The 12,920-nt window shown below is 47.1% G+C and overlaps 1 protein-coding gene across 5 annotated transcripts in view; it reads left to right on the top strand.

Moving 5' to 3' along the window:
- The window catches only part of LDLRAD3 (low density lipoprotein receptor class A domain containing 3), a 257,881-nt gene extending 248,712 nt beyond the window's left edge, over positions 1–9,169 (top strand). For all 5 annotated transcript variants that reach the window (XM_070473176.1, XM_070473175.1, XM_070473174.1 and 2 more), the window contains 2 exons: positions 4,261–4,606; positions 6,237–9,169. In XM_070473176.1, the coding sequence (XP_070329277.1) occupies positions 4,261–4,606; positions 6,237–6,474 (584 nt within the window). In that variant the 3' untranslated portion in view covers positions 6,475–9,169. The remainder of the gene's footprint in view (positions 1–4,260; positions 4,607–6,236) is intronic.
- The last annotated feature ends 3,751 nt before the right edge of the window (positions 9,170–12,920 follow it).

Here is a 12,920-nt window from a genome sequence, read left to right as displayed (position 1 = left end):
CACTAGAGAAGCCCAGTCTGAGAGGTGAATAATTGTATGCTAGAGGAAATACAATTTGAATCTGGAGGAGGGAATGTTTTAGAAGCAAGGAACTCCAAGTCACAAGCGTCCACTGCTTTAGTCCCTCTGTCAGTCTGGATAGCGCCTCTGTATGAGTTAGAAAAAGGCCCTTCTCCTCCCCAGGACATCTGCCGTCCGCTCGAAAACTGTCATGGTAACTACACAAAGCTGTGACCGAGGTGATGAGCAGCCCTGGACCACGGCTGTCTCCACCACACGCAGCAGCCAGAGCCCCGGAAGCTTTGAGCTTCAGTGGTCTCTGGTGGTAACCAGATTGCCTGGAATTAATGCAGCAGAAGCCACAGATGCAGGACAGGAGTTCAAGCTGCTTGACAGTGAGCAGGAGGGCATGAGCTTGAGGGAAAGCCAGAACAAATGGAAACTTCATTATCCGTGGATTATGCACTTGCAACTCAGGTCCCAGGCAACTCTGATATTAGTAATTTGGCTCGCGGGCTCATTAAGCTCTTAAGAAAAGTGAGTCTAGTTAATGAATTAATGCAAGATGACATTTTACATACAGAGCGGAAACCAGGCACCCCTGAGTTATGTAACATCATAATTTCTCGAGCAAATGTGGTCACAGCTTCTCGCCAGCAAGCATTTTACATTCCATTCAATAAGAGCTCCCTCCTGGATTCTTAAAACCTCAAGTGGTTACATGCAAGTCAGTGTTTTAAGATCTCTGGAACCATTTGTTTTCCATGTGAAAATCCATCATAAGAAGTCCATCTTAGGGACTTTGCTGATGGTCTAGTGATTAAGAATCTACCTGCCAATGTAAAGGACACGAGTTGGATCCCTGGCCCAGGAGCTAGGATCCCACAAGCCTCGGGGCAACTAAGCCCAAGTGCAGCAACTACTGAGTCTGCACGCCTAGAGCCCATGCTCTGCAACAAGAGAAGCTTCCGCAGTGGGAAAACCACACACCACAGCTAGAGAGTAGCTTCTGCTCCCCACAACTAGAGAAAGCCCATGCACAGCAGCAAAGACTGCCAGTGCGGTCAAAAATAAAGAAGGGGTACATCTCCCTGGAAGGGAGCTCATTCAGTTCTTATTCTCTCCCCGACACCATCCCCCACCAAAAGGGGCTCTCCCAGCCATTCCCTCTGGTCTAGTGAAGCTGGTGAGGATAACAGAAAGAATGCAAACACTCAGAATTCACATCACTAGTTTGTGATGATGAAAAAGTCTCGAGATGGATCATGGTGGTGGTTGTACACAGTGTGAATGTAACTTCATGTCACTGAACTGCTGCTCACCTGAAACTGGTTAAAATGGTAAATGTTATGTTACATTTATTTTTATGACAATAGAAAAAGAAGAAAGGGACTCCTCATGCACTGTTGCAGGGAATGCAAATTGGTGCAGTCACTATGGAAAACAGTATAGAGGTTCCTCAAATATGTAAAAATGGAAATACCAGGTGATCCAGCAACTCCATTTCTGAGTATTTATTCAAGGAATATGAAAACACTAGTTTGAAAAGATATGTGCATCCCTATGTTCATTGCAGCATTATTTACAGTAGTCAAGATATGGAAACAACCTGAGTGGCCATCAACAGATGAATGAATGGATAGAAAAGATGTGGTCTGTGTGTGTACACACACAGACACACATATACACACACATGGATTATTACTCAGCCGTAAAAAATTAAATCATGCCACGGTACCTAGAGAGTATGGTGCTAAGTGAGATGTCAGATGGAGAAAGACAAACACTGTGTGATTTCACACATATATGGAATATAAAATACAAACAAAATAAGTGAATAGACCAAATCAAACAAAACACAGAGGTGCAGGGAACAGAGTGGTGGTTACCAGAGGGGTGGGGGTGTGGGGGGAGGGTGAAATGGATAAAGAGGGTCAACTGTATGGTGGTGATGAGTGGCGGTGGTTTAGTTGCTAAGTCATGTGTGATTCTTGCGACCCCATGGACTGTAGCCCTCCAGGCTCTTCTGTCCATGGGATTCTCCAGGCAAGAATACTGGAATGGGTTGCCATTCCCTTCTCCAAGGGATCTTCCCAACTCAGGGATTGAACTCACGTCCCCTGCATCGCAAGCAGATTCTTTACTGCTGAGCTACCAGTGAAGCCCATGGTGATGAGTAGGACCCGAAGTTTCGGTGGTGAGCACACTCTAATATATACAGAAGGTGAAATACAACGTTGTGCACATGGGCGATTAGTGACAAGGGTGTGGGAAAGCTTAGCCCGGGACTGGACCTGCCAGTGTACAATACTGCTTCCACTTCATAGCTCACCCTGGCTGCTGAGGACCCACTCAGACCTCCTCGTGGCTTCAGAGGTTGACCGGGCACCGGGTGTGTGGTCTCAGACTTGCACACTTAGGCTGCATTTAGATGATTGTTGCGGCTGGGCCACAGCTGGGGGTAGTTGTAGATCTTCCAGCTTTCCACAAGGAAGGACCGCTCTGGTTTCCTGGGCCCGCCTGAACCTGGCCACCCTTGCCAGCTGTGTCCTGCTGGTGGGAAACCCTTCCACTGCGTATGTGAAGTGGGGGCTGGTGCTCCAGGTGGAGAGGAGGGGACTGGCATCCTGCAGGGCGGGGGCGGGTTTCAGGTTTTCATCCAAAGGCTTCTGAGCAAATGCCTGCTGGTTGCCTAGCAGGCCTTGTTAGGGGGCTGCGGGCAAAGTATTAGGGGCGAGGCTCTGAAGTCAGACCACTGGGGCTCAAATCAGGCACAGCCCCTCACCTCCTGACCCTGTGACCCTGGTCAGGGGACCCAACCTCTCTGAGCGTCCCTGTCCTTGTCTTAAGAAGAAAGCAGTTACAACACCTACTTCACGGAGTTGCTGTGAGTCACACAGATATGATGAAGTACGTATATGTGTGCCTGGAACACCCACAGTGTGTTCACTGTTCTAAGTGTTTGACACTCGGAATAGCCCAGTGTGATGGGGACTAATACCATCCCCATTTCACAGATGAGCAAATTACAGCAGAGAGGTTTATCACTTTCCAAAGGGCACACAGCCAGTCAGTTGAGTTGCTGGGGGTTGAATGGCTTCGGAGTCCGTGATTTTAGCCTCTGCAACGCCGGCTCTTCATCTTGAAAGCTTGGCAAGGGGCCAGGCATCAAATAAGTACTTCACCAACATAAGGAACCCCGGACACGCTGGCTGGTGTGCCTCATACATATTATAAACTTCCAGAGAAAAACTATTTCCTGTCATAGTAATTATCACTCCCATTCCCTGGATGTTATGTTCCCCTGGGCTGATTTTTTTTAATGACTTTATTGAGGTATAATTTACATTATATATGGTTTCCCAGGTGGCACTAGTGGTAAAGAATCCACCTGCCTATGCAGGAGACATAAGAGACGAGGATTCCATCCCTGGGTCGAGAAGATCCCCTGGAAGAAGAAATGACAACTCACTACAGTATTCTTGCCTGGAGAATCCCCATGGACAGAGGAGCCTGGTGGGCTACAGTCCATGGGGTCACAAAGAGTCGGACACAACTGAAGCGACTTAGCGTGCATTATATAACATAAAATTTGCCCATTTTAACTTTACAATTCAATGAGTTTTAGTAAATGTATCACTTTGTGCGGCCATCACTACATCCCGTTTTATAGCAGTCCCATCTCCCCAGCAAGATCCCCAACACCTATCACCAATGAGTCCCCATGCCCCAGGCAACCATTAATCAGCTTTTTGTCCCTATGAATTTGCATTTCCTGAACATGTCATATAAATGGAATCATACAATATGTGGTCTCTTGTGTCTGGCTTATTTCGCTCAGTGTAATGTTTTGAGGCCCCATCTGTGTCAGAGCATGCATCAGTACTCTTTATGGCCTGATAATACTCCATGGTACAGACAGTCCACGTTTTGTTTCTCTCTCCACCCGTCAGTGGACATTGGGGCGGTTCCCACTTTTCGGCTATTGTGTCTGGCTTATTTCACTTAGCATAATGTTTTGAGGCTCATCCATGTCGTAAGATATGCCAGTACTCTTTATAGCTGGATAATATTGCATTGTATGGACGGCCCACATCTTGTCCACCCCAGTCAGTGGACATTGGGGTGGTTTCTACTTTTCGGCTACTGCGAATGGTGCTGCTGGAACATTGCACGCCCCTCCTGGGGCTGACTTCAAGGCGCGTGAGTGAAGCAACCTGGTAACGTCTCTCCTTTTCTCTCTCCTCTGGGGTCTCCCAGAACCAGGCAGCGGGCAGGTGTTTGTGACCTCGGAGAACCAGCTCGTGTACTACCCCAGCATCACCTACGCCATCATCGGCAGCTCCGTCATCTTCGTGCTGGTGGTGGCCCTGCTGGCGCTGGTCCTGCACCACCAGCGGAAGCGCAACAACCTCATGACGCTGCCGGTGCACCGGCTGCAGCACCCCGTGCTGCTGTCCCGCCTGGTGGTCCTGGACCACCCCCACCGCTGCAACGTCACCTACAACGTCAACAACGGCATCCAGTACGTGGCCAGCCAGGCCGAGCAGAACGCGTCGGAAGTGGGCTCCCCGCCCTCCTACTCAGAGGCCCTGCTGGACCAAAGGTGTGTGCTGGACGGGAGACCCTGGGCAGCCAGGAAGGGAGGTCGTCGCACGTAGGGGCAGTCTGTGTGCACGCGCCCGGGATCCCTGCATGCAGCTGCAAAGATGCCGCAGTGTCTGACTTGTACTGAGTCTTTGCAAAACAGTTCACACATATCATCTCGCTTAATCCTCATAGCGACTCACCAAGCGAGGTTATATTTGCCTCAGTTTTGCAGATGAGAAAACTGAGTTTTTCAGTTACTCATCTGAGGACAAACAGCTATCCCAGCCAGTTCAGATCCCTACTCCTCCTTGGTAATGCCACATGGACACATGTACCCAACTCTGGGGACCCACCTGCTACCGAGAACAGTGCCCACGTTGGAGGTTTGATTTCTAATTGAATGAATGAATGAGAGGGTAAATAAATAAGTTCCTTAACTTTGCATGCCATCATCTGTAAGATAAAGGGAGAATTCTCAAGCTTAGGACCCTCATTGCTGATGGAGCTGTACGGGAAACCCACCAAAGTCAAACGCAGAATTCTGTAGTTGGAGTAGGTAGTGGACCTCAGTCCCGCCTGCTCAGCCTTCCTCTGTCCTTTGGTGACCTCCAGCACATCCCAGAGAACCCACTTTGAAGTCCCAGGACCAGAGCTACCTGAGCCCCCAGTTCTCAGCATCCCTTACCCTGCAGGATCCCTCTCCTATAAGCCTGGGACTCACTGGTGAGGCATTTTGCAGGCAGTGTTCCTGGGCTAACTGGACTCTTCCTTGAGCCTGTCCAGTGACAGCTCTTGTGTTATATAAGATTTTTCTCCTCATAAAAGATAAACAGAGCTCCAGGGCCTGGTGCTTAAGGACATATTTGCAAATAAGCACTAAGATTCTGTGCTCTTGGTGCTTGGACCATCAGATGTAGAGCAAGGTTAAAACTGCTGCATCTGGAGACAGAACTCCTAGGTTCAAATCCTAGCACTGCTGCTTACTAGCTCTTTGTGACCCCATGCAAGCTGTCTAAGGCCCCTTTGCCTCAGTTTCCTTCCCAGTACAATGGGCATACAAGTAATGGTTCCCTCTAGCATTCTTCTGAATGCTAAATAAAATAAAATAAAGGATATAAGGTGGGTGGCGCAATGCCTGACTCACAATAAGCCTTCTGTAAATGATAGCTGGACAGTAAAATGCCTTTGAAGTTATCTCAATGCAAGCAAGGTGTCATTATTATGCCCAAGTCCTGACAACCAGAAAGAGTTGGCTTTCAGCAAGGACCCCCAATTATGTGGATCATTAAGGTCTCCATCAAAACCTCAGGCCAGCTGCATCCCTGCTGAACACCCAGGATGAGCCGGGGGCTTCTTAGAATTCCCCCTCCCAAAGGTTATGTGTTTGGCACTGTACAGTTGGCACAAGCCAGCCGGAGCATGCTGACCTTTGATCCCTTCCCTTCATCTTATTGCTTATCACTGGTTTCCCTAGTACTAGGATTGCCTTTCTCCTTGGAGGGAAAAATCTCGGTCCTGACACCATCATCCACTCAAAAACAGACAGAAGTCATCTTTGCCTGCCGTGCCTGGGCTCCTGATGTGTTCTTTTCTCTCTCCCTTCCCCCAACCCTGCTCCTCACCCCACCCTGCTCTCTTCATCGCAGACCCGCCTGGTACGACCTTCCTCCGCCACCCTACTCTTCAGACACTGAGTCCCTGAACCAAGCCGACCTGCCTCCTTACCGCTCCCGCTCCGGCAGTGCCGACAGCGCCAGCTCCCAGGCAGCCAGCAGCCTCCTGAGCGTGGACGCCCCCGGCCACAGCCCGGGGCAGCCTGGCCCGCAGGAGGGCACCGCTGAGCCCAGGGACTCCGCGCCCAGCCAGGGCACCGAAGACGTATAAACTCCGGCTCTTCCAAAGTCTCCATGGGTTCATCTGCTCTGACTTTGACTGTCCTAACAACTTGCGCTTACGGGAAGCTCCTCGGGGCCCCTCAAGGAGTGATTTGGAGTGTCAGCTGTCTCTCCATTCACCTCCTTGCCCAGATTTCAGGAATGTTCTTTGGAGGGCGACCTGCCTTGTTCTGGCCTCTCAGTTGACCTGTTGTATGGTGCATCTTTTCTGGGCACTTATTCTTCCCTCGAGGCCAGCGATCACAGCCTCACCCTCCACGTCATTCTTCTGTTACTGTTGGAATCTTGCTGAGGTGGTGGCGTAAGTTTGCAGGTGGCGGGAGAATGTGGTACTTAAGTACTGAGAAAGCAGTGTTTGTGTCATATGGGATTTTCAGAAGGGCAGAGGAGACTGGACCAAATTCTGTGTGGGCTGTGACCTTAGAGCTCCACCTGGGGATTTGGGTTGGGTGATCCTCCCAGGAGGCTGTCATTGGATGTTGCACGATGCTGCACGTTGCTCTTGGGTCAGCAGAGGATGGGGCCAAAGATAACTGTTGCTGTGAGTAACGTCCTTCAGAAGTCAGCAGTGTCATTTTGGTTTTCTGAAGGACTCTGAAACCATCAATTCTGGAGAGATTCTGGATTTAACAATTTGCCCAAGAATCCTCATTTTGAGAGCTTTTTCCAGCATCATATATCATCAGCCTCATCCCAGAATAAGCAGGGAGCCCCCACCACTAGTTTATCCGAGTTCTCAGCTCCTAAAATACAGGCTGCCAAGAACCGGGGTCTGCTTTGGTCCACAGCCCTTTCCCTGGTTTCTGATTGTCACCCTCCCAGCTGTGACCTGCCTTAGCCCAGGGATGAGGACTAAACCTGAGTTGGCTAGAAATCTGATCTGGTCCTTTTGTCCCTGTAAACCATGCCCAGCCTGCATTGCCCATTCATGCGGCTTCAACCCTCGCCTCCCAAGTCCCCCCAGACAACTCAGAAGTCATTCTACCTGTGCAGTTGGGCTTGAGGACACTGTGGGTTTCTAATTCACATGAAAACCTAATTCAGCACCTGCTGCGAGAGTTCCACATTCCCGGGCGGCACTCGCCACCCCCCCAACTTCCCAAGGCCCAGCCAGATAGATACCGGCACCAAGGTTTAGGATTAGGGTCAGAGCGAGAATCAGACCTCTCCAGACATCCCATAGTTTCTTCTCTGAGAGACATGGATAACAGACAGTTTGGAGTCAAGATTTGCCATTCGGACTTTTTTTTATATATAATCTCTTAGAAATGCATTTGAAACAGTGTGTTTGTTTTTTCCCTTCTAGTTAAGGGACTATTTATATGTGTATAGGAAAGCTGTCTTTTGTTTGTTTTTCCATTAGCGAGGTCCAAGCAAAGATGCACAAGATCACGCCTTTTTCTCGCTGAGCTCTCATAACCAGCCCCCCCGCCCCCAGACGGCCCTGTGTGCCAGGCGTCTGTGCATTGTTGCACTTTGAGTTTTTATTTATCGAGTTCGTGAAGGATGCAGAAAGACCAATGCCTTTCTCCCTCAGTTCATGGTCTGTGTGTTCAGGCTCGCTTTCCTTTCTCCGTGCCCAGCCAGCCACAGCGCCCACCCCCTCAGGAAGTCATGGGTGGAAATGTAGATGTTATTTGTCAAGAAACCACACTGACTAACCAGAGGGCGGGGGACAAAACTGGAACCAGGTGGAGCCACTCGGGGCAGCTGTCATGCGGACCTGCTTCCCACATGCCCAGTAACTTCTTTGATGCTAATTCAGAGTCTGCAGGAGGGGGGATGAAGTGGCATTCAGTGATCCTGTTCTGTAGACGATTTTTTCTTTTAAACCAAATTTCAAAGTGTGCTACAGGAAAGCTAGCCACTTGGTGATTTTCAAGTTAAGAAAAGAAACCTAGTTGCTCACGTCTTTTCGTTTTTAAAATAACACGCGTTATTTTCTGAGTAGTCCAGTGCAGAGAGAACTTTAAGTGGCAGCCGGAGTGTGTGAGGAGCTCTGGCTGAACATTTCCTCTCACATGAGTCACACTGTCTTCATTTCTCCCCTTGGTGGGCCCCTGCTTCTTTCTGGTGCTCTGGAAATTGTTTAGAGGAAAGGATTCTAATTTTAATTAATTGTGCAGTGAATTAATTTCACACACTTTTCAGCTTCCAGGCATCTTAGAAAGGACAAATGGTCTTAGTCGATAAGGAGAGCCTATTAATGTTGTTTTTTAAAATAAACACAGGGACATTTTTATTATAGATTTGATTTTTTTAAATGGTGGGTTTTTTAACAAAGATATAAATAGGACACCAAAGCAGCAGAGTTTTGCTTTTTCCCCTACTTAAGACAGCAAATAAGTGACCAGCATTATTTCTTTAACTCATTCCAACCAGGATTTTTTTTTTTAATACATGGCATAAATCTGTGCCAACCAGAAAACCATCTCTGCTCCCTTTTCTCAAATAAGATCAGCATTTATTTTAGCGTTGAAATCGTTCCACTGTGATCACTTATCACTTGCCCTCCGTCCCTTTACTTTGAAATTGACATTTTTAAAAAACACAAGGAAGTGATTAATAAATAACATGTGACATTCAAAGTTGATGTAAACTGGAAAGGTTATGTGTGGTTGCTTTTTTGATTAGGTTTTTTTTTTAATTTTTATACTTTCAAATAAATTTGCAGTTTCATTCTTCCTGTTGGTGTAAATGATTCTTAACCCCTTTATTGTTCAGTGGACAGCTGCTTCTGTCGTGCCTTCTGCAATGAATGTATACCCTAATAAAATGAGAAAAGATGAGAGACTACTGATGGGACCTCAAAATATGATGGGTGTTTAAGGATTCCACAACTGGCATCGTTGGAATTTGGAGGTAAAGTCGTGGACACCAGTCCATTTTGCAGGGACCTTGGGTGTCAGTTCAGAAGATGGGCATTAACTATGCCCATAGTGACTTCAGTGTTTGAGGGAAAGGGGCAGGTGGCTGTGATACTGAGCAGGTTCTGACCACATACTCAGGACATGCACTGGCTCTGGCACAGGTGTGCTGGTGAATAGCTTTGAACCATAAATGGCTCCAAAGGGGCCACCAGTGATGGGAGCGTCTTTGCGCTCTTATAAGTCTTGCTTTAGGCTACAGGGGCAGTCACACAGGAAGTCAGGACACCCAGGAGGTCACCACCACCACTCCTGAATGATAGCGACCTTGGCCTTGACCAAAATCAAACTCTCTGTGGGAGTCAAAACACAGGACCTATAAAGTCAAGGTGTAGATCGTGTGTCGGTACCCAGAGGTGTTGGAAAGACTAATGGTATCCCAAGCATATACCAGGTCATGTCCTGCCCCAAGTGGTCTAGGGAGACCTTCCTGAACAATGTGCCCCCAAAATCTCATCAAGATGTGAGCTCCTTCATCTCTTAGAGTATCATTTTTATGGGCACTAAGTTGAGAAAACAGTTGAGAAACACTAATCTAGAGCAGAGATCAGTAAACTTTTCATGTCAAGAGTCAGATAATACAATACTTTGGCTTTGCGGCCATAGGGTTTCTGTAGCAACTATAAAAACAGCCATAGACAATACATAAATGCATAGATGTGCCTCGGTTCCAGTAACTAGCAAAATGGGCTGGATCTGGCTTTGTCATTTGCCCACCCCTAACTTAATGGCTCATTCCTACATCGTGCTCATGGATCCGAAGCTCATGAAAAGAAAAGAAATAGCACAGTAATGGTTGGCCTTGGAGATTGGAACCCTCAAAATGGCACCAACCTCCAAAAAATTAAAAATGGAAGAACGTGGGAAGAAGGCAGTTCAAGGACCTGTGAAATTCATTTTAATTGACCCTCTTAGCTCTTTTCCAGTGAATACAGAAATACAGGGTTATGATGAGTAGAGACTTTCCCAGAGAGGCCTTAAACAGTGAGTTGAATGCCAAGGTCTTGGTTGAAAATCTGCTCTCGCTAAGGATTCTGTAAGATAAAGTATCACAACAGTCTGTCTCTTAGAGAAAAGTTCATGGGGATAAATGAGCGGGGAGGTAGTGTTCATCTTCTCAATTTAACTTGCTACCCTCAAGCAAGGCAGCAGATTCAAAGAATGAACAGTATAAGGAAGAAGGAGCTTCAGATGGCTACAGTGGAGGCGTTCATAGGAGAAGAAATGCATCCAGGGAGAAAATACGCAAACTCCCTTGACATCCTGTAGTTATACAAGTGAGTGGGAATGTTAATAGAATCCCCGGTTGTAAGTGATAGTTATAAGTAATCCCACTCACACAAGCTGAATTGTGTTAAATTTTAGAAGGTGTATTGGCTAAATGCAATCATCTTCAAATGTATGGAAACTGGTTTGGGACAGGGCTGAATTCCTTGGTTCAACAGCTGTCATTAGGGATCTGTTTTGCCCTCTCTGACTTCTGCGTCCTGCTTTATCCATGTCAAGCCATGACTTCTTGGTCTTATAAAATGTGGTGGAAAATAGGGTCCCAGAATATCCAGGTTCATGATCTAAGAAAAAGAGATTCTCTCTGGGCTGAGTCCCTTCACTATTCACTTGAAACTATCACAGTTAACTATTGCTGATAAGCTACACCCCAATATAAAAATAAAAAGTTCAAAAGAAAAACAAAAGATACTCTCTCTTTGAGAACTAATGGAAACTGTCTTCACTGAACTTCCTAGCACCACAGATCCTATCTGGAGAGGATGAAATCCCCAGTTCAGAGATGAGGAACTGACACCGTGTTCTAGCAGGGAAATGAGTTCTTGGGGTATCATAGAAAGAGAAGAAGGGGTTAGCTCCCTTGTAAGTGAAAAATAGGCCCTTTAAATAACTCATCTTTCTAGTTGGAATCGGTTGCCAGAAAGTGATGGAATGTGAGTATCTTGACCTAGTTGCTATCTTGGCTTAGATCTAATACGTGCCTCTTTAGGAAAATGATGTTTATGTTTTCCCAGTGTTTCAGCTGGGATCAGTCAGAGCCACTACAAGTGTTACAGGAAAAAGGGATTGAAGATGGAGATAAGGAATTATACTGACCCTGGAAGAGCTGGCAGAGAAATGCCTGGAAGCCTGCAGCTGGAGGATCCCAGACATAATTACCAAGGACACCAGCCTAAGCCTGGGACAGACGGAGAACCAGGAGCTTGCAAGGGTGACCAGGAAGGCAATATAATAAGTCCAAGGTGGTACTTCGGTGACTTAGCTCATGGAGAGGACTTAAATCACATGGCCACTCACCCCAGTCCAGAGTAATGACTAACTACACTTCTGCCTTCAAGTCTCACGTAAGCTCCTTTCATTGACACACTTGCCCTCTAGAACCACAGGGAAAGGGGATTCCAGGAAGTATGACTCCCAGCCTGAGATGAGAGTGAAGACAACAGGCATTCATCCCCCCTGGGAACCACGATCTTGATCCATGCAGTAGTTTCCAGAACAGATACTCTCTCCTCCCAGTGAGAGGGTTCTTGTTATGTATTATAGCAAATTGGACTCAACAAATATTGGACATTAATTTCTTTGTATTTAATAAGAAAGGGGAATTTAACTTTTGACCTTTAATTTTTTTTCTAGGTGTATCTAATAATTGGAGTTCACAGTTTTCAAACTAGAATGATTCTGTTATTTAGCTTAGTCTCCGATAAGATGTTTAGACAACTTGTGTTGGGAAATGGAAAAGCGTGGTGTTGGAGAGACTTTTATTAATGATCTGTGTTGACTTCCTAGTGTCCACTGAGGGTCCCTGGGAGACTCATAAAGGGCCAGGTGTGGGTGTTGGGTGAGCAACTTCATGAAGATGGGAGTAAGATGCTCATTTCCTGCCCTGAGACAAACCGCCAGCACGTTGAACACAGGTTTGGCCATCAAACCAAATGAGTTATTAGAAGTGAAAATGGAGAAGCTTCCTGGCCCCTCTCCACAATGATTTCCCTCTCCCCTGCTTTCTGACACCTTCTCACAGGAGCAAATTTACTAGGTAAGAGTCAAACCAAGTGAATGTATCAATTATTTTTCAGTAGCTAAGTCGCATCCAACTGTTTGCAGTCCCATGGATTGCAGCACACCAGGCTCCCTTGTCCTTCACTATCTCACGGAGTTTGCTCAAATTGGGCCACATCAACCAGAGAACAGGTTGCTCCAGCTGGAAACAGTCATTTCAGAGATTGCAGAAGGAGTTGGCCTTGAGAAAAGGCTGAAAACCTGTTCTGCATCCTCCCGTTTTCCTTCCGTCCTTCCCTGTCCTCTTTGTCTCTCTGTCTCCATCCTCCCCACTCTGTGTCACTCTGTGTTTCCTGGTTAATGAGTTTTAGAGGCAGAGCTCTTCCTGCCACTTGGACAGGCAGGGTGGCCAAGTTCCCATGGAGTTTAATCCTCAGTCCCAACTCTGCCCCGGAAGATCTGAGAATTTAGCGTGGGAAGTCGAATGTACTACAAGACCCTT

The sequence above is a fragment of the Odocoileus virginianus genome, chromosome 10, assembly GCF_023699985.2.
Source record: "Odocoileus virginianus isolate 20LAN1187 ecotype Illinois chromosome 10, Ovbor_1.2, whole genome shotgun sequence".
In the NCBI taxonomy this organism is placed as follows: Eukaryota; Metazoa; Chordata; class Mammalia; order Artiodactyla; family Cervidae; genus Odocoileus; species Odocoileus virginianus.
Note: the sequence above shows the minus strand (reverse complement) of the source record. Positions and strands in the feature narration are given on the sequence as shown.